The sequence below is a fragment of the Saimiri boliviensis genome, chromosome 11 (assembly GCF_048565385.1).
Source record: "Saimiri boliviensis isolate mSaiBol1 chromosome 11, mSaiBol1.pri, whole genome shotgun sequence".
NCBI classification, from domain to species: Eukaryota; Metazoa; Chordata; class Mammalia; order Primates; family Cebidae; genus Saimiri; species Saimiri boliviensis.
The window spans coordinates 68,027,927-68,049,965 of record NC_133459.1 but is presented as its reverse complement, the minus strand read 5'-3'; the positions used below and the strand labels follow the sequence as shown (position 1 = coordinate 68,049,965).

At 33.6% G+C, this 22,039-nt stretch overlaps 1 protein-coding gene across 11 annotated transcripts in view; it reads right to left on the bottom strand.

Moving 5' to 3' along the window:
* Positions 1 to 22,039, bottom strand: part of LRRC7 (leucine rich repeat containing 7) — a 565,757-nt gene that overhangs the window by 303,140 nt on the left and 240,578 nt on the right. For all 11 annotated transcript variants that reach the window (XM_039474488.2, XM_074381010.1, XM_074381009.1 and 8 more), the window contains one exon: positions 19,116 to 19,233. In XM_039474488.2, coding sequence (XP_039330422.1) covers positions 19,116 to 19,233 — 118 coding nt within the window. The remainder of the gene's footprint in view (positions 1 to 19,115; positions 19,234 to 22,039) is intronic.

The following is a 22,039-nucleotide window of genomic DNA, read 5'->3' as shown; positions in this document are numbered from 1 at the left end:
AGAGGCAGCTGTAGGCACAGCTTCAGCAGACTTAAACATTCCTGCCTGCTGGCTCTGAAGAGAGCACCAGATCTCCCAGCACAGTGCTCAAGCAATGCTAAGGGATAGACTGCCTCTTCAGTAGGTCCCTGACCCCCATGCCTCCTGACTGGGAGACACCTCCCAGCAGGGATTGACAGACACTTCATACAGGAGAGCTCTGGCTGGCATCCGGCAGGTGCCCCTCTAGGACGAAGATTCCAGAGGAAGGAACAGGGAGCAATCTTTGCTGTTCTGCAGCCTCCACTGGTGATAACCAGGCAAACAGGGTCTGGAGTGGACCTCTAGCAAACTCCAGCAGACCTGCAGCAGAGGGGCCTGTTAGAAGGAAAACCAGCATACAGAAAGCAATAGCATCAACACCAACAAAAAGGACGTCCACACAGAAATCCCATCCAAAGGTCACCAATATCAAAGACCAAAGACAGATAAATCCACAAAGATGAGGAAAAACCAGCACAAAAAGGCTGAAATTTCCAAAAACTAGAATGCCTCTTCTCCTCCAAAGGATCACAGCTCCTCACCAGCAAGAGAACAAAACTGGATGGAGAATGAATTTGACGAGTTGACAGAAGCAGACTTCAGAAGGGGCTAATAACAAACTCCTCTGAACTAAAGGAGCATGTTCTAACCCAATGCAAGGAAGCTAAGAAACTTGAAAAAATGTTAGAGGAATTGCTAGCTAGAATAACCAGTTTAGAGAAGAACATAAATGACCTGATGGAGCTGAAAAACACAGCACAAGAACTTTATATTGAAATAAGTATCAATAGCCAAATCAAAGAAAGGATATCATATATTGAAGATCAACTTAATGAAATAAAGTATGAAGACAAGATTAGAGAAAAAAGAATGATGAGGAATGAACAAAGCCTCCAAGAAATATGGGACTGTGTGAAAAGCCCAAACCTATGTTTGGTTGGTGTACCTGAAAGTGATGGGGAGAATGGGACCAAAACACACTTCAGGATTTTATCCAGGAGAACTTCCCCAATCTAGCAAGAAAGGCCAACATTCAAATTCAGGAAATACAGAAAATACCACAAAGATACTCCTCAAGAAGAGCAACCCCAAGACATGTAATGATCAGATTCACCAAGGTTGAAATGAAGGAAAAAATGTTAAGGGCAGTCAGGGAGAAAGGTTGGATTACCCACAAAGGGAGCCCATCAGACTAACAGCAGATCTCTCTGCAGAAACCCTAAAATCCAGAAGAGAGAGGAAGTAAATATTCAACATTCTTAAAGAAAAGAATTTTCAACCCAGAATTTCATATCCAGCCAAACTAAGCTTTATAAGTGAAGGAGAAATAAAATCCTTTACAGACAAGCAACTGCTGAGAGGTCTTGTAACCACCAGGCCTGCCTTACAAGAGCTTCTGAAGGAAGTACTAAATATGGAAAGGAAAAATCAGTACCAGCCACCACAAAAACATAGTAAATTGTAAAGACCATTGACAATATGAAGAAACTGCATCAACTAACAGACAGACAACCAGTTAGCATCATAATGACAGATCAAATTTATGAAGAACAATATTAACCTTGAATGTATACAGACTAAATGCCTCAATCAAAAGACACAAACTAGCAAATTGGATAAAGAGTTAAGAGCCATCAGTGTGCTATAAGGAGACCCATCTCACGTGCAAAGACACACATAGGCTCAAAATAAAGGGATAGAGGAATATTTGCCAAGCAAATGGAAGGCATTATAAAAGCAGGGGTTGCAATCCTAGTCTCTGATAAAACAGACATCAAACCAACAAAGATCAAAAGAGAGAAAGAAAGGCATTGCATAATGGTAAAGGGATCAATGCAACAAGAAGAGTTAATTATCCTAAATACATATGTACCCAATACAGGAGCACCCAGATTCATAAGGCTAGTCCTTGAGACCTACAAAGAGACTTAGATTCTGATACAATAATAGAAGGAGACTTTAACACCCCATTGTCAATATTAGACAGATCAATGGGTAGAAAATTAACAAGGATATTCAGGACTTGAACTCAGCCCTGGATCATGTGGGCCTAATAGACATCTACAGAACTTTCCACCCCAAATCAACAGAATATACATTCTTCTCAGCACCACCTAGCACTCATTCTAAAGTTGACCACATAATTGGGAGTAAAACACTCCTCAGAAAATGCAAAAGAAGGGAAATCAAAACAGTCTCTCAAACAACAGTGCAATCAAATTAGAACTCAGGATTAAGACACTCATTCAAAACTGCACATCTACATGGAAACCAAACAACCTGCTCCTGAATGACTACTGGCAGAATAACAAAATTAAGGCAGAAGTAAATAAGTTTTTTAAAATCAATGAGAACAAAGACACAACATACCAGAATCTCTGGGACACAGCTAAAGCAGGATTTACAGGGAAATTTATACACTAAATGCCCACAGGAGAAAGCAGAAAAGATCTAAAATCCACACCCTAACATTACAATGGAAAGAACTAGAGAAGCAAGAGCAAACAAATTCAAAAGCTAGCAGAAGACAAGAAATAACTAAGATCAGAGCAGAACTGAAGGAGATAGAGACATGAAAAGGCCTTCAAAAAAATCAATGAATACAGGAGCTGTTTTTTTTTTGAAAAGATTAACAAAATAGACTGCTAGCCAAAATAATAAAGAAGAAAAGAAAGAAGAATCAAATAGACACAATAAAAAATGATAAAGGGGAGATTGCCACTGATCCCACAGAAATACAAACTACCATCAGAGAATACTATAAATACCTTTATGCAAATAAACTAGAAAATCTAGAATAAATGGATAAATTCCTGGACACATTCACCCTCCCAGGACTAAACCAGGAAGAAGTTGAATCTCTGAATAAACCAATTAAAAAGTTCTGAAATTGAGAGAGTAATTAATAGCCTACCAACCAAGAAAAGCCCAGGACCAGACAGATTCACAGCCATATTCTATGAGGGGTTCAAAGAGGACCTGGTACCTTTCCTTTTGAAACTATTCCAAAAAGTAGAAAAAGAGGGACTCCTCCCTAACTCATTTTATGAGGCCTGCATCATCCTGATACCAAACACTGGCAGAGACAAAACAAAAAAAGAAAATTTCAGGCCAATATCCCTTATGAACATCAATGCGAAAATCCTCAATAAAATACTGTCAAACCAAATTCAGAAGGACATCAAAAAGCTTATCTACTGTGATCAAGTTGGCTTCATTCCTTGAATGCCAGGCTGGTTCAACATATGCAAATCAATATATGTAATTCATCACATAAATGGAACAAATGACAAAAAACACATGATTATCTCAATAGATGTAGAAAAGGCCTTCAATAAAATTCAACACCCCATCAATAAACCAAGTATTGATGGAACATATCTCAAAATGGTAAGAGCTATTTATGACAAACTTACAGCCAATATCATACTGAATGGGCAAAATTCAACATTCTTTCATAATGAAACTCTCAACAAATTAAGCATAAAAGAAATTTACTTTAACAAAATAATGACAAAATATGACAAACCTACAGATAACATTAATGAAAAGTTGAAAGCTTTTCATCTAAGATGAGGAACATGACAAGGATGATCACTCTTGTCACTTCTATTTAACATAGTACTGAAAGTCCTAACCAGAGGGTTAGGCAAGAAAAAGAAATAAAAGGCAACTAAGTCAGAAAGGGAAATTGAATGGTCCGTTTGTGGATGCTAGAATTTTATATATAGGAAACCCTAAACAATCCACCAAAAAGTATGAGAACTATTAAGCAAATTTAGTAGAGCACAAGATACAAAATTAACATTTAAAACTCAATTTTGTTTCCATAGACTCACAACAAATGATGTGAAAAAGAAATAAAACAACTGCTTACAATAGTGTGAGAAAGAATACAACACTTAGAAATAAATTTAACTGAGGTGAAAAATCTCTATCACTGAAAACTTCAAAATATTGATGAAAAAAAATGAAGACAAAAATAAGTGGGAAGATATGTATTCACAGAGTGAAATAATTAATGTTGTTTAAACTTCCATGCTATCCAAAGTAATTCACAGACTCAATGCAATTCCTGTTAAAATCCCTATGACTTTTCTACAGAAATAGAAAAAATACTCCTAAAATTTATATGAGATCACAAAAGATCCTGAGTAGCTAAAATAATTTTGTGCAAGAAGAACAAGCTGGAAGCCTCACGTTTCTTCATTTCAAATTATATTAAGAGGCTATTATAATCAAAACAGGCTGATATTGGCACAAACAGAGACTTATAGATCAATGGAATGCATTAGAGATCCCAGATAAAAAGTTGCACATATACCAATCAACTGATAGTTGACAAATGTACCAAAAAACACAATGGGGATAGTCTCTTCAACAAATGGGAAAACTAGAAACCCACAGGCAGAAGAATGAAATTGGATCCTTATCTTAGATCATACACAAAAATCAACCCCAAATGGATTACAGACTTACATATAAGACCTGAAACTTTAAAAACATATATAAGATCTGAAACTTTAAAACTTCTGGAATAAAATGTAGGGGTAAAGCTTCTTGACACTGGACTTGGCAATGATTTTTTTGAATGTAACACCAAAAGCCAAAATTCACCACATTTGAATGTGAAGAAACAGAAGGGGCAAGGCTGCTCCCAGTAGTCTTTTTAATAAGGCACAACAGGCCTTATGTCAATTGAGGTGCTGTCTAGGAGAAACAGGCCCTCACCAGACAGATATTCCAGTGCCTTGAAATTGTATTTTCCAGCCTCCAGAACTGTAAGAAATAAATGTTTGTTGTTTATAAGTCACCGAGTTTGTAGTATTTTGTTATAGCACCCTGAACAGACTGAGAAGACCTTCTTGGTATATATATGTATATATTTAAAACCCTATTCTCTAGGTTAAGAATAATTTTGATAAATGAATGGCTGTCATTGAAAGAACTTCCTGGTGTCAAAACTAGCAGTTTTGGGGACTGTGAAGGGGGAGCAAGCTGTGCTGCACATTGGGATCCCTGCCAAATAAATGACATTTCCTGAGAACACAGATAGAATTTTTAAAAGTTGCCTTGTCCTTACTAAACCAGTCAAAGGATACTCAAAAAAAAAAAAAAAGAAGACACAGTCAATCTTCTGAGGATAATAAAGAGAAAAGCTAATAAGTCTTTAAAGTTAACTGAGCTAAAATGAGCTGTCTGATTGGAACTAATAACTTCCTAGGTTTTTTTTTTGAAAATATTTTCAGATGTTCAAGTTTCCCAAAGTTTTATTTTGTACACACACCATTTTCCAAAGACTTTCTGTAGATGTTTGTCACCAAAATGATATATTAAGGAAGAAATGTGATAACCAGGAATCAGATGGTCCAACACAAGAGAGGCAAAGGGAATCCCCAGAATAATGGTGAAGGTGTCATAAGGCAATGGCTCACAGCAGGCCTGGAGAGCAAGCAGTCTAGATTGCCTCAGGTCAAAAAGTTCCTACAGAATTTTTGTCCAATAAGATGTAAGTGATATAACACCTGATGTGTTTGAACATATTGACAGGAAATTTGCACAGCTTAGGGAGAGTTCTGGATTAGATTGATGAAAAACGCACAAAAAGCTAAGCAATGAAATCAACAGAGGAAAAACAAAATGTGGCAAGAAAGTAAGAGTATGTTGTTGTGTCAGCTACTGAGTTGATAAAGTTTATGCTCAGCAACATTTTTGCTGAGGTTTTCATAATTAGCTTAATTTGTTGGAATACATTTGGAAAAGTAGGTTGCCAGTCGATCTTTACTGTGTATATTAATATATGGGTGCTAGAATTTAGGGAAAGTTCTTTGAGCATAGCTTCACCTAATAGTTCAACCCAAACACAGGGAAGTAGTATTAGTTAAAAGTATAGTGATTAAAAGCACAGGTTGGAAACGTGACCCAAGTACTAGTTTTGACAATTAACTGAGCATTTAATCTTAGACAGGCATTATGATATTTGAATGAATTAGTCATTTTTTATCTAATACAAAGAGTTGTTCTGAGTATTTGATGGTATGAATGTAAAACACTGAGTATCATGTCTGGCCCTTAATAAGTACTTGATAAATTCTAGATAAAATTAGTTTATGAATAAGAATTTTAGTTAACAAGTATAAGGTAACCTATACTTCACTTTGTCACTGTGAAAAAATCATTTAATTATTTCAATAATTCTGAAGATGTATTAGGCAATATGAGTTTCATTTTTTAAATGAAGAACCACACATTCACAAAGAGTAGAAGGTTTGTTTAAATATCTAATGGGTGTTTATACATGAGAATAGATATATATGGGATTCAACAAAATTTTTAAAACACCATATTTAAAAAAATATATTATGCCACCACCTGTTAAAAGTGTTAGATTTGTCATTAGAGAAATAGGGGCCACACTTTTATTAATCAACCTTTGTAATCTTCTGTCTGGTCCTTGGAAACACACAGTTTTCAATTTATAAAGAAATTTTTATGTATATATTTAATTATATATGTTATATATATTTGTTATACATAGACATATCTTCTAAGATATAACTTTGTTTTGATTTTTACATTTATTCATCTAGACATGGGGAAATAAATAGCCTTACTTTGGCAATATATCTTATTCCAAACATTCTGACCTGTGATTAAACAGGGTCAAGAATTTGTAGGCCACACAGTCCAAGCTCTGGATCTCTATTTTTCAGCTAAGATATCACTAAAACTTTCTACCACAGTCTCATAATAAACTCTCTTCTAAGGGAACCCACAAGTTCACTTCTTTTGATTTCCCTGAAGACTCAAGTTTATTATATTTAGGTTATATTCAAACCTAGGCTGAACAACCAATTAAGGACTGTACTCTAAAGTAATTGTATGTGAAGTATTATGTTTTGTAGGCAAAATGGTATGTTTAATTTAAAAAAATGGAAAATTGCCCTATTCACAAATACAAAATGAGACACGTTTCTTCTCTGAAGCAAGCTTTAGTTTTCTCAGAGGAGTGGATCAGTAGCCATGATGATGGGAGAGGAGGTATGGATGGTTTGAAGCCAGATGAGAAGATATGAAATTGTCACTAGGACAGAGGGAGAGTCAGAGGATTAGGGAAGTAGAAAATGATAACTAGTAAGCTTCAAGACTGTACTTCAGATTCACAACCATGAATTTATTCAGTTGATGTGGTTGAGTCTTATTTCCATATACTTTCAGCACTACATAGAGAGTTGAATTCAGTCAGGGTTGTAATTTTGCTGAGGAATCACAGTGACATAAGAGAGAAGAAAGGTTGTCAAGGGGGTCCATAAGGGAGTAATTTGATAATTGACTATAGAATTTGAACCATGTAAAGAAGGCAGGGAAAACATCAATGTTGTGTGGAGGTGCATCAAAAGATGCCAATATGATGGATTGTTGGTTCTGATGGGGTTAAAGATGGTTGAAGATAAGGAGGGTTCTGGAAATGGGAGAATGGAATCAGATATTTGGGGTCAGTGATTTGTCAGTTCACACTCAATTTCTTGATATTCCAGACAGTACCTATGTTAATGCTGGGAAAACAATGGAAACTCAGCCATTGCTTGCTAAATTGCATCCAATTATAGTTTCACATCAATAGCTTGAGGCAATGATCTAGACCACTTCACAAATATGAGATGAAACACTGGATTTTAGTACAGAGACTATGGATTCTAATTCTCTGTTTGAAAATATAAAAGGTAACTATTACTTGCCATACAAACACAACATATTTCTTTACAAACACCAAATTATGAATGATTTAGTGTTCTCTCAAGTGCATAAAAATTGTTTCTTATTTTTGTATAAATCAATACACATATAATAGGAATGCTCCATATTGAATGCTTATGTTTTCTGAATTTTACACATATCATCAGCCCAAATGGTTTATTCTGTGATATAAATATATGCTAATAAAGATAAAAATCCCAGTGATATATCTCATATGAAATAAAGACAGAAAACATGTTTATAAGATTTCAGTATCTACATCTGATATTTTAGTTGTGATAAATTTTTTGTAATTATATTTTTCAATTTTGAGAAAGCAAGTCGAATATTAATACATCTGATAAATTGGATTAAACTTAAACAACAGAAAGAACGGAGGGTATTAAGAAACTGTAATAAACACCTTATTTCTCTGTACAATAATTTTGTAAAGTGATTTAATATTCTCATTTAACTAATGAAGAAACTGAGGCTCAGAGGCTACCCAGGATTTGAAACTAGGCCAAGCTTATTCCACATGCTATCATACTAATCTGTGTTAAACTGCTTCCATAAAATCTAGGATTTAAACTACTTTGTGATATAAGTCTTAGCTACACAAGACTGGCGATAGGGCATTTAAAAGATTTGTTCCATACTTGCTTTCAGGTCAAATACAAACAACCTTAACTTTCTAGAACTCTGAGTTTAAAGCACAGTCAAGGTCAACTATGTTGCATCCTTAATGTGTCATTGTAAGCTGCATTTGTTCTATAATTATTTCTGGACAAATTTTAGATAGTATCAATTTTCTGGCTTTTTTAATGTTATGCTCAAGTTATAAAGTCCTTTATTTCTCAATCATTTACTGATGTGAAGCACTGGAAGCTTAGTTCATAGTCTTTGTATTCTTTATACACAAGTTGACCAATAGCTATAGGAACAAATAAGAAGAGATGCCCACTTATAATTGTCAGGGTGTCAACCTGAAGAGATTATAGCCGATGGTATCATTTATAGAGAAGATGACAGAAAAGATGGCAAAGCTGACACCAGAAATCTTCATGTCTACCGTTCTTATTTTGTGTTGAGGCAAACAGTCACAGACACTAAAAAGAAAGTTCAATACTAAACCCGTGATAAACTCAACATAGCTAAGTTAAATTTATTATACTCATTTAAAGATGGTAATGCAATAAGAAACATTGTTAAGATATTTTCTGTCCACAGTGATTAAAACCAAATTAAAAATTTGATATATAAAGGATAAACTCTAATTTTATTTTGAAAATTAGTTTGTGTGTACACCTGCACAGTTCACGGATGTTTGGCAAATGGGGCAATACTCTAATTGCATATGTGGTGCAGATTATAGAGAGATTTCAGAAGGCCTACACATTGTATCCTAGAAGAAAAATACATATAGCTACTGAGTTAGTAAATTTGGGAGAAATTGTACAGGTCAGTCAGATCTTATGGACACAGAGAAAAAAAAAAAAAAAACAATAGCAAAAGAGCAAACAGACTAGATTGGTTTGCTTTACCTCTAACCACTCCACTAAATGGAACAAGGAGCTCACTAGGAATCTCAGCAAGAATAGTTAAAATGCCTCCTGCAAGACTGCCTATTTTAGTAGCATTGTACAGTGAAAAGCCAAATATTGGTAATCAATAGAGACAGTCATACACTGATTCTGCCTTACAAATATATCTGGTGAAAATTTTGAGGAGTGCTTATGACCTTGGTCAACAATGAGTTGACAGAGGAATGAATTTGACTTAGTCTAAATGAGTTAATTTAAGTGACACTTCAATTCCTCTTGTTTTCTCTCTCTGCTTCAACAACAAATATATTGAGTCATTTTATGTGAAATGAACTGTTTAGTAACATTGCTTCATACTTGACAAATGAATTTTTCCTTTCTTATTAATCTACCACTCTACTGAGCACTCACTATGCCTGCACATCGATAAGGGCTATTGTGGATCCAGAAACAACGTAAGGTTCAATCTTGTTTTCAAGGAATTTATATTGAAGCTGCAAGGAAGGATGGCATAGGTGATGAAGAACTCACAACACTTCGTTGCCAATTTAAGTTTGGTCTTTTAATTTTATTTTTTAAGGGTCTACTGAGACATGGAAGACAGGTTAATCACTTAGCTCTGCTGCACCTCTAGGAAAATTGATGAGTTTATGTGACAGAGCCCAATACAGACTTCAAAAGTGTAGGGAAGTATTCTTCCTTTTATTTCATACATAACCAGATTCTAAATTTTATCATCTCCCATGGAGTGACAGTGACACACATAAGGCATTATTTGTTGATTTTATTTCCTAATGAAAAGATTAGAAACAGTTTAAATTCCACCATCAAGCTGAAAAGGTGTCAGGAGGAAATAATAAAACCTAGGTTTTGTTGCCCCATCATGTTCTTTAATGGAAACAGAAGGAGTCACCAATCCTCAGTTTATTTTAACACCATAACTCTGGGGAGAAGTAGATTCCATAGAAAGGGAATGTAGTCTTAAAGTGAGAGAATTCCTAGTGATCACACTTCAATTAAATAACACATTAATAGTGTTGAAAGTGAGGTATTTAATAGGACAATATAATGAGTTTTACTCTAAATAAATAGTGTAATGATTTGCCAAACACCAGAGAGCACATATATTGCTTATCGAGAACAATTGCATGGTATCATTTTCTTCCCCACATAAGGCATCCCAGAATAGACTCCTTTATAAATATAATATATACACTATCAGAGTCTCAAGAGTAATGTGCTCAAATGTTTAAAGACTTTTATCATTTAACTGATTACCCATATATGCTTTTTCTAGCATATTTGAGAGTAAAAGTTTCCCCTCCTATCCTTCAAGTAGAGGATATGATTTGTCTTCATTATTTTTCATGTATTTGAGGGAAGGAGTGGAATAGTTGGCAAGCGGGTAAAACACATAATAATGCCTCCAATTCTGATTGCCTTTCATTATAACTAACAATAATGATTTTTTTGCCACTATGATGCTGTGCAAATCCGTTCTCGTACAGAAATAAGTTTCAGTGGATGAGAGAAAAATCACTTAATTGCTGCAGAATTAGGAAGAGCTTTCATATTAATTCATTTTCATTAAAGTCCTTAAATTATAGTGTCATAGTCTTTACAAAGCAATGACAAATCAACAATCAGACTTGAAATAGAATCACTGCCTAATTAAATCTTATAATTCATTATCTTGCTTTATCTTATAAACAAAACAATTTACTTCATTATGACCAGGTATGCTCTTCACAAACATGCATGGACTATTTATTTAGAAATCATAATATCATGAAATGCATTAATCTCTGATGCACGTAAAAGTTTTATTTTACTGTTGAATTAAGATGAGAGGAATTGTGGATAAAAATTCATTGGCATAGAAAGCTGATGTATTTACCCATGGATTGCTGCATATAATTAGGGAACAGAAAGAGTTTAGAGAGCAAGAATAATTTACATGAAATGCAGATATTTATATATTTTCTCTAGATAGCTGGCTAGCTATCCAGGTTTTAGTAAAATTAATCAAAATTTCTTTAGAAAGGTCAGTAAATATACTTATTTTTTTAAAATAAAGAATATTAGTTTTACTGAATATAAAAGATTTAAGTCTCATTTTCCAGTTCATTTATTTTCAGCTCATTAGGTGTTTTTAATGCTCCAAGTAGGTATATATTCCATGTACTGAATATATACCTATATAGTCAATGTTCCAAGTATGTAAAAATCATAAATATATGGTATTTGTCTTAGATAAATTCAAAATATAATGGACAATAAAGTGTACCATTAATAGATCTCTAGCCTATACCTAATAATAAAAGAATATGTATTTTTATTATAAGGAAGAAGAAACATTTAAAAAATTAACAACATACTTGGCCACGATGTGAAAGGAATTAACTAAAAAGAACTTAGTATCATCAAAACCATATAGTCTGCAATGTATTTCAATAAAAACAATGAGTCCAAAGGTCCCAAATGTATTAGAGCACAGAAAACAATTGAGTAAACCATCAGAAAGTAGAAGAAGGGACATAATAATGATACCTGCAGTAGAAATAGAAATTAATGAGTTGGAAAACAAACAAATAAACAAAACAAATAATAGAAAAGACCAACAAGCCAAAATAGTATTATTTGAAAGATTAATAAAATAGAAAACCTCTGGCAAGGTGGCTAAAAAGACCAAAAGATAAATGGCGTGAAACAGTGTTAGGAATGTAATGGAGAAAAGAGTTACAGATATACTAGAGATTTATAAAAGAGAAGACTGTGGATAATATGTGAAAATAAATAAAAAAACAGTGTGATGAAGTAAATTATTTCCTAAGTAGATTGTAATTTATGAAAAAGTGAGTCAAGAAGAATAAAGGTATAGGATTAGAAAGAAAGAATATTGTCACAGGTAGATGAAATGATTTTATAATAAAGATTCAAAAGAATCTGCTGGATACAAATTAGAATTTACATTCAGCTCTGTAGCTCAATGTATAATCAAAACATCAAAGCTAGTAACGTTTCTACAAAGGATCAACCAGAATTAGAAAACGTATTTCTTAAAAAGTGATACAATTTGTAAAACTAACAACTGAAAGTACTTAATCATAATGCTAATAAAATGTGTACATATTCTTTATGGAAGTCACAAAGTTTTATTGAAAAACACATAATAAGACTTAAATAAAGGGAAATACCATGTTCATGAATTACAACATTTACCATGCCAAAGATACCAACTCTTACCAAATTAATCTTTCAATTAAAGCCAATTTAAAAAATTCCAATAGATTATGCACCTCAACAAGTTGAACCTCATATTCCTATGGAAGAATTAAGTATCAAGAATGGCAAAAACAAAAACAAAAACAAAAAACAATAACAAGAACTTAAACAAATTTACAAGAAAAAACAACCCCATCAAAAAGTGGGTGAAGGTTATAAACAGACACTTTGCAAAAGAAGACATTTATGCAGCCAACAAACATATAAAAAAAATCTCATCATCACTGGACATTAGAGAAATGCAAATCAAAACTACATTGAGATACCATCTCATACCAGTTAGAATGGTGATTATTAAAAAATCAGGAGATAATAAATGCTGGGGAGGATGTGGAGAAATAGGAACATTTTTACACTGTCGATGGGAGTGTAAATTAGTTCAAACATTGTGGAAGACAGTGTGGCAATTCCCTAGGATCTAGGACTAGAAATACCATTTGATGCAGCAATCCCATTACTGGGTATATACCCAAAGGATTATAAAACATTCAGTTATAAAGATACATGCACATGTATGTTTATTGCAGCACCGTTTACAATAACAAAGACTTGGAACCAACCCAAATGCCCATCAATGATAGACTGGATAAGGAAAATGTGGCACATATACACCACAGAATACTATGCAGCCATAAAAAAGGATGAGTTCATGTTCTTTGCAGGGACATGGATGAAGCTGGAAACCGTTATTATCAGCAAACTAACATAAGACCAGAAAACCAAACACTGCATGTTCTCAGTCATAAGTGGGTGTTGAACAATAAGAACACATGGGACACAGGGAGGGGACACATCACACACTGGGGCCTGTTGGGGGATAGGGATACTAGGGGAGGGATAGCAGGGGTTGGGGGGATTGGGGAGGGCAAACAGGGGAAATACCTAATGCAGATGATAAGGGGATGGATACAGCAAACCACTATGGCATGTGTATACCTATGTAACAAACCTGCATGTTCTGCCTATGTATCCCAGAACTTAAAGCATTATAACAAAAAAATGGCAAAACAGTTTTGAAAATGAAAACTGAAAAAATGTGGACTTGTATTTTCAGATGTTAAGAATGAATATTAGACTATAATGATTAGTAAAATGTTGTAATTTTACTAATCATTATAGTCTAATATTCTTAGCAAAGGGATAGTCAAATAAGGCATTTGAGCAGGATAAATAGTTTGGGGAAAATCTTTTTTTAATATAAAAAAGGGAGAATTACAAATCAGTGGGGAAACAAGAGACCAAACAATGTTACTGGAACAATTAATCATCTGTTCACATGGAAAAAGATAAATTTTGATCATACGGAGCATAGAAATAAGTTGCAAATGAATTAAATATCCAAATGTGAAAATAAAAACTAACAGTTTTAAAACAAATATAGAAAATATCTTTGTGATATTAGAGTAGGAAAGACTTTCTTAAATAATTTGTAAAATTACACCTAAATGATGAGTAGTGAGATTGAATCAGCAATAAAACATCTCCTCCCAAATAAAGAATAATACATTTTACTATATGGAAACAAGCCACAAACCAACTAGATAACAACATTACAACAGGAATAAAACCTCACAAATCAATATTAATCTTGAATGTAAATGAATTAAATGTTCCATTTAAGAGATATAGATTGGTAGAATGGATTAAGCAACATTAACTAACTATATGCTGCTTACAAGAAATTCACCTTACTGGTAAGCAAAGACACTTACAGACTGAAGGTAAAGGGATGAGAAAAGATATTCTACGCAAATGGAAACTAAAAGAGAGTAGGAGTAGATATACTTAATGTCAGGCAAAACAGACTTTAACCAAATCAGTGAAAACAAAAGAGAAAGATATCATTATATAATAAAGGAATTAATTATAGAAGAATATGTAATAATTCTACAAATATATGCACTCAGCACTGGAGCTCCCAGATTTCTAAAACAAACATTACTAGACCTAAAATGGATATAGATGGAATACAATAATAGTGGGGGACTACAACACCTCACTCACAAAACTTAAATTATTGAAAATAGAAAAATCAACAAAGCAGCAGTGGACTTCAATTGGACTTTAGAGCAAATGGGCCTAGTAGACATACAGGACATTCTATTTAACAACTGCAGAATATATATTCCTCTCATCAGCACAGGGAACATTCTCCAAGATAGACCATATGGCAAGCCATAAAACAAGTCTCAATAAATTTTAAAAAAGTGAAAACATATTAAGTATATTCTCAGACCACAGTGGAATAAAACTAGAAATCAATACAAAAAATTACTCTCAAAACTACACAAATAAATGGAAATTAAACAATGTACTCCTGAACAGTATTTGGTCAATAATGAAATTAAGACAAAAAATTTTAAAAAAATCTTTTGAAATGAATGAAACTGGAGACACAACGTACCAAAACTTCTGGAATACAGCAAAAGTAACACGGAGAGGGAAGTTTGTAGTATTAAATGCTTCTTATATTAAAAAAATAGAAAGGTCACAAACTAACCTCATCTTATCTCAAGGAGCTAGAAACACAAAGGCAAACAAAATACACAGCACAAGAAAAGAAATATCAAAAATCAGAGCAGAACTAAATAATATTGAGGACAACAATGAAAACAATACAAAGAATCAATGAAATTAAAAGTTGGTTCTTTAAAAGGAAGGAAAATTGATAGATCACAAGCTAGACTAATCAAGAAAAGGAGAGAGAAGATCCAAATAAAGACAATCAGAAATAAGAAAGGATACATAATAACTGATATAAAAGATAATCAGAGACTATCTTAAATAACTCTATGCTCACAGGCTAAACATTGTAGAGGAAATGGATAAATTCCTAGAAAAATACAACCTCTCAATATTAAGCCAGGAATACATAGAAATCCTGAACAGATCAATGATGAGTGGTGAGATTGAATCAGTAATAAAGCATCTCCCCAAAAATAAAATGGATTCAGAGTGAAATTCTTTCAAATCTACAAAGAAGACCTGGTACCAATCTTCATGAAACTGTTCTAAAAAATTGAGAAGTAGGGAATCCTCCCTAATTGATTCTACAAAGTCAGTATTATCCTGTTACCAAATCCAGACAAGGACACAACAATAAAAGAAAACTACAGAACAATATCCCTGTGAACACAGATGCAAAAATCCCCCCAAAGATACTAGAAAACCAAATCCAACAGCATATCAAAAAGATCAAGCTGGTTTTATTTAAGGTGTGCAAAGATGGTTCAAAATAGAGAAATCAATAAATGTAATCCACTACATTAACAAAAGTAAAAACCATACGTAATCCGTTACATAAAAAAGTAAAAACTATATGATCATCTCAATAGATACAGAAAATGCATTTGACAAAATTCAGCCTCTCCTTATGTTAGAAACCCTAAACAAACTAGGCATAGAAAGAACATACCTGAAAAAAATAAAGATCATATATGACAAACCCACAGCCAACATCACAATGAATTGGGAATAGCTGAAAGCAATTCCTTTAAGAACCGAAACAAGACAAGAATGCTCACTTGCAGTACTCTATTCAACATAGTATTAGAAGTTCTAGCCAGAGCAATCAGCCAAGAGAAAGAAATAAAAGGCATTTATATTGGAAAAGAGAAAGTAAAATGATCTCAATTTACTATTGATATGATCTTATACCTAGAAAACCCTTAAGACTCCTCAAAAAATGCTTAGATTCGAGAAAGGAATTCAACAGTTTCAGGATACAAAATTAATGTGCAAAAGTCAATAGCATTTCTACACCAATAACAATCAAGCTGAGAAACAAATCAAGAAAGCAATCCCATTTACAATAGCTGCAAATGAATAAAATGCCTAGGAATCTATTTAACCATGGAGGTGAAATATTTGTACAAAGAAAACTACAATACACTGGTGAAACAAATTTCAGATGACCCAAAGAAATGGGAAAACACCCCAATCTCATGGATTGGAAGAATAAATATTATTGAAATGACTATACTGCCAAAAGCAATGTACAGACTCAGTGCAATCCATATGAAAATATGTATGCCATTTTTCACAGAATTGGGAAAACCAATCCTGAAATTCACATGGAACTAAAAGAGAGCCTAAATAGATACAACATTTCTGAGCAAAAATACCAAAGATGGAAACATCACATTAACTGACTCCCAAATTATATACAAGGTTATAGTTACAAACACAGCATGCTACTTGTATAAAGATAAATACATAGATCAATAGAATAGAATTAAACCCAGAAATAATGCAACATATCTTTGCCAATTGATCTTTGACAAAGTTGACAGGAACATGCACTGGGGAAAGGGCATTCTTTTCAATAAGTGGTTCATGAAAAACTGGATTGCCATATGCAATGAATGAAACTCACCCTTATTTCTCACCATATACAAAACTCAACTTAAACTGTATTAAAGACCTAAATGTAAACATGAAACTATAAAAATACTAGAAGAAAATCTAGAGAACACACTTCTGGACATTGAACTAAGCAAATAATTCATGACCCAAGACCTTTTGAGCTTTTGTGCTCTAAAGCACAATTAACAAAACCAAAAAGAGACATTGAGACAATTAAACTAAAAAGCCTCTGCACAGTGAAATAATCAAGACAATCTGCAAAATGTGAGAAAATATTTGCAAACTATACATCTGACAAAGGACTGATACCCAGAACTTGCAGGGAACTCAAACAACTCAACAATGCCACCTCTAAAGAACTCCATTAAAAAGTGGACAAGGGATATGAACAGACATTTTTCAACAGAAGACCAACAAATGGCTAACAAACATTGAAAAAAATGCTCCTTGATGTTCTTTTGCCATTTGGTATGTTTTTGGAGTGGCTGGTACTTTAGGCAAAACCATTCAGGACGTAGGCGTAGGCAAGGACTTCATGACCAAAACGCCAAAAGCAATGGCAACAAAAGCCAAAGTAGACAAATGGGACCTAATCAAACTCCACAGCTTCTGCACGGCAAAAGAAACAGTCAGTAGGGTGAATCGGCAACCAACAGAATGGGAAAAAATTTTTGCAGTCTACCCATCTGACAAGGGGCTGATATCCAGAATTTACAAAGAACTAAAACAGATCTACAAGAAAAAAACAAACAAGCCCATTCAAAAATGGGCAAAGGAAATGAACAGACACTTTACAAAAGAAGACATACAGGAGGCCGGCAAACATATGAAAAAATGCTCATCATCACTGGTCATTAGAGAAATGCAAATCAAAACCACATTGAGATACCATCTCACACCAGCTAGAATGGCGATCATTAAAAAATCTGGAGACAACAGATGCTGGACAGGATGTGGAGAAATAGAAACACTTTTACACTGTTGGAGGGAGTGTAAATTAATTCAACCATTGTGGAAGACAGTGTGGCGATTCTTTCGGTCCTATCTGGTTATTACTTCTTAGGAAAACCTTTCCTAACTAACTACAAAGACTGGATAACATCCTCCTCTATGCATACCCTTTGTGTTGAGTGTATCTTTACATAAAATTGCTTATTTAATCGTCCATAATTACTTGTTTAATGGGCAACCCACTAGAATGTAAACTTCATGAGGGCAGGATCTGTTTTGTTCATACCTGCCTGCCTGTCTCCTCAGCACTAAATAAAACCAAATAAACAACCAAAGCACTACTTGTTCACATAGTTGCACACATGGGAAGTTTAACCAACTACCTTAATGAGGAAGGGGTCATATTTTATATCTTCATTGTACTTAGACATAACTGTTTTTGACTGATCCTTGCTAATAAAAGGGAGAGCTGAGTTCATTTGGAAGAAAATGAAGATTTCATGAATGAACAAGGATGCAAGAGACTTTCTGAAGCCCTAAGTCACTCCTATAAATACTCAAAAGAAAATATGATCAAGCTGAATCAACATCAGCATCATCATCAACAAAAACACCAGATATACAACTCTGTCCAGAAATATAACAGAAACTACTAAATTTCTTTTATTCATTAGGCATTGCTCTAGATGTTTGGGATACATCAGTGACCAAAACAAAGAAAAATTCCTCCTGTTACAAAATGGAGTGTACATTTTTGGTCAGGAGAAATAAATGAATTATATAATATTGTGAGCTAGTTAGTGCTAGGGGAAAAAAACTGGAAGTCCAGTAAGAGAAATTAAGAGTATATTTTCAAGTCAGGTGAACAGGCAGGCCTTCTTATGCAGGTAATATTTTATACATGTTGAGAAAAAATTTTACTCTGAGAATGAGAGAAGTCAGCTTTGTGAGGGCAGTAAAATATTCTAGAAAAGATCAGACCACAAATCTGAATGCAGAGGAAAACAAGGCTTGAATGAGTCAAGTGCATTAATAAGAGGAGGAGAAAGAGGACTTCTGTCTTGGACTTACAATTTAGGATTTAACTTTACAACAAATTTAAACTACAGTTGCAACAAAATCAAAGTAAAAGTTATTTTAGATTATTTGTTAAGAGAGGACATTTTTAGTAAAAATAATTCAAGATATTTTATGATGAGAGAAGAATCTTACCATTTTTACTGATGTCGAGTTCTTTAAGATTAACTAAACTAGCAATAGTGGTTGGCAGATTTGAAAGGTCATTATCAGGAATACTTAGTTTTCGTAGAGCTTGACAGTTGAACAATTGCTGTAATAGAAAATAATCATTAATTAGATCTCAATTTGGTTAAATTCATTCACAAACTCAGTAACGAAATTAAAGTCACCATCTTTGTATACATAGTAGTAAAAGAGCTCGTTATAAAAGCCTCACTTTCTTCCATACTCATCTTCTCAATTGTTTCTGAATGGCTTCCCATTCAGTTCCCATGTTAGTGCCTCTATTTTCTGCTACCTGGACTCAAACCCAAGATATTATATTTTGCCCCTTCTTTTACCACTCACATTCAGTTTGCCACTGAATCCCCACTGACTGCTTTTTCTTTTAAGTAACTTCTGAAGTTGTCCCTTCTTTTCTATTCTTACAGCTACCAGGATTACCTCAGTTCTCTTTTTCTGTGACCACATTAGATTTCGTGAGTATCATTTTAATTTAATCATATCAAACAGTTGTTTACCTGAGATGCAAGAACTGCAATACACTGGAATACCTGAGCTCACATTTCTTTTGTGTCCCCTCCCCCAATTGTTTCATAAATATCTGGTACACGAGACATTTAACCTTTGATATTTGATGAACAAAATCACTTGTAATTGTTTCATTTCTGCCATCAGTCTAAAATGTTAGGTGAAAAAGAGCCAAGTATTAAAGTAATAGTGATGCAATGATTTAAAATATAAATTCTTGAACTTTACCCAAATAGGCCCAGGAAGGGGGTCAACAATCTACATTTTTAACAAGTACATCAGTGACCTGGAAACTTTGACATAGGTGTTTGCAGTATCATATTTTGAGAAACCATAAATTAGATGGTTTAGCTCTGTCTAATTCATCCTGACTCCTGCCAGATATGAACAGCTGGGACATAAATTTTTGATTCATTTCTGGAAGAATTATCTTAATGAGATCTTTTCTGTTTGACATTTCTAATTCTATTTTGCTGAATTTCTACAGATGAAGTCTGGTATCCATGACTATGAAATTGGCCTACAGTACATTTAACTACCATTTGTTCTGACATGTAATTCATTGTTTATAGGCAAAAACAATGTAGCACATGGTTGTTATTTCTTAACTCATTAGCCTTTAAAAAATGAATTGGGCTGATTGTTACTTAACATGAAATAAGCAGTTTCTTACTTTGGGTCATGTTTGGTGCCTTACAAAGACTTTCTGCAACACTTCGTACAGTGTAGAATTAATTGTCAATATTTTAGATATAAATGTTGCTGTTTCTTTTCATAAAACCTTAAAAAGAGAACTCAGATGCATACTTTGATGGATAGTTCCCACTATTAATTTTCCTTCTAAATGAATCAGAAACAGATGCCTACACTCACGGTAAAAGTTAATTTATAATTTATTCCAGTCTCTATCATTCAGTTATGACTATTATGTCTATATCTGCAGGCAGTGTGGTCAGTTATAGATTCATAAATTTAAAAAATCAATTGTCTTAGGACTGATTTTGGTAAGATTTACTAACAACTCTAGTCTGATTACTATTATATAACCATTTCAAGCCATGTTCATGCTAATGATTTTCAAAACACAATTTGTTTCTTATATAAATTTACTTATCATCTCAACTAAATTCTAGTGTGTGCTCAAGAATTAATAGTCCCAGTATTAATAGTTCCAAGTATTCTTTTTTAACTTTAAATGAAGTCGCATCAGAAAGAAAAGACACAGAAACTTCTGAACAGCCTATAACAAAAAGAATCCAGGATCTCCTTGGTGTAGAAGCTAAGAATATGGTATTTGGAATGAGACTGATGTGTGTTCAATCTCCACTCATCTATTTACTACTGTGTAATCTTGGTCAAGTTACCTAACATCTTTGAACCCATCATCTTGGTCAAGTTACTTAACATCTTTGAACTCATCAGTTTCCTTGCCTATAAACTGAGAACAATACATTAGCTAACTTGAGGAGTTGTTGAAAGAATTATATGAATTAATACATTCATCAGTTCTAAGTCACATATTTCTTCACACATTAACATCTTTGATGTTTGGGATGTATCCTACAGTTGGGAGTAAGCTACCATTTTTAAGAAGTCTTTTTTTCTTCCTTAATGGTACTACAATATTGGTATGTCTCATAATCAATGGCCTTACATTTGATGAAATACGGTGCTTGTGAAAATGTAAGACTATGTTTGTCACATAGCAAAGCTCAATAACTGTTAGCCATTATTAATATTTATGTATCAGATATAGAGTCACACCTATATAATAATCTATCTTTTACTTTTCTAGGTGATGGAGGCAGGAATCATGCCAGATTGATCTTGGTATTAACATGTTTCTTCTTTCTTTACACCAAAGTGACAAGTACAGTGTGCTGTACATAGTATATACTGAGGAAATACTTTTAATTAAAAGGCAGATAATGAGAGTCCTAAATACCAGCTGAGAGTAGTAGTTCACCAGATTGGAAGCCTCAGATAAAGGTAAACAATCTCAAAGGAATCTAAATTTCATATATAAAATAGTGAATTCTTAACAAAAACTATGATGTCTACAAATTGGCAAAAAAAGGGTATTTTAACAGCTCTTTCAAGATTCAGGTTTTTAATTGAAATGAGGGATGATTATAAAGTACCTATAATTCTTCAGTATAGAATTCGGCAAATATAATTGATAGCCATTATAATTAGAGTAAAACTGTTAGTGGTCATGGTAAACTTCTCAGTGATTTTCAAAGACTTGAATTGAAGGCATGGTTATCCTGTCTTTCATTTGCTAATGGTATTTTACATTTCAAAAACAATACAATTGTTTTGAGTCTTAAAATATTTGTGTACTAAAGTGTTCTTTTTTTCTGGAG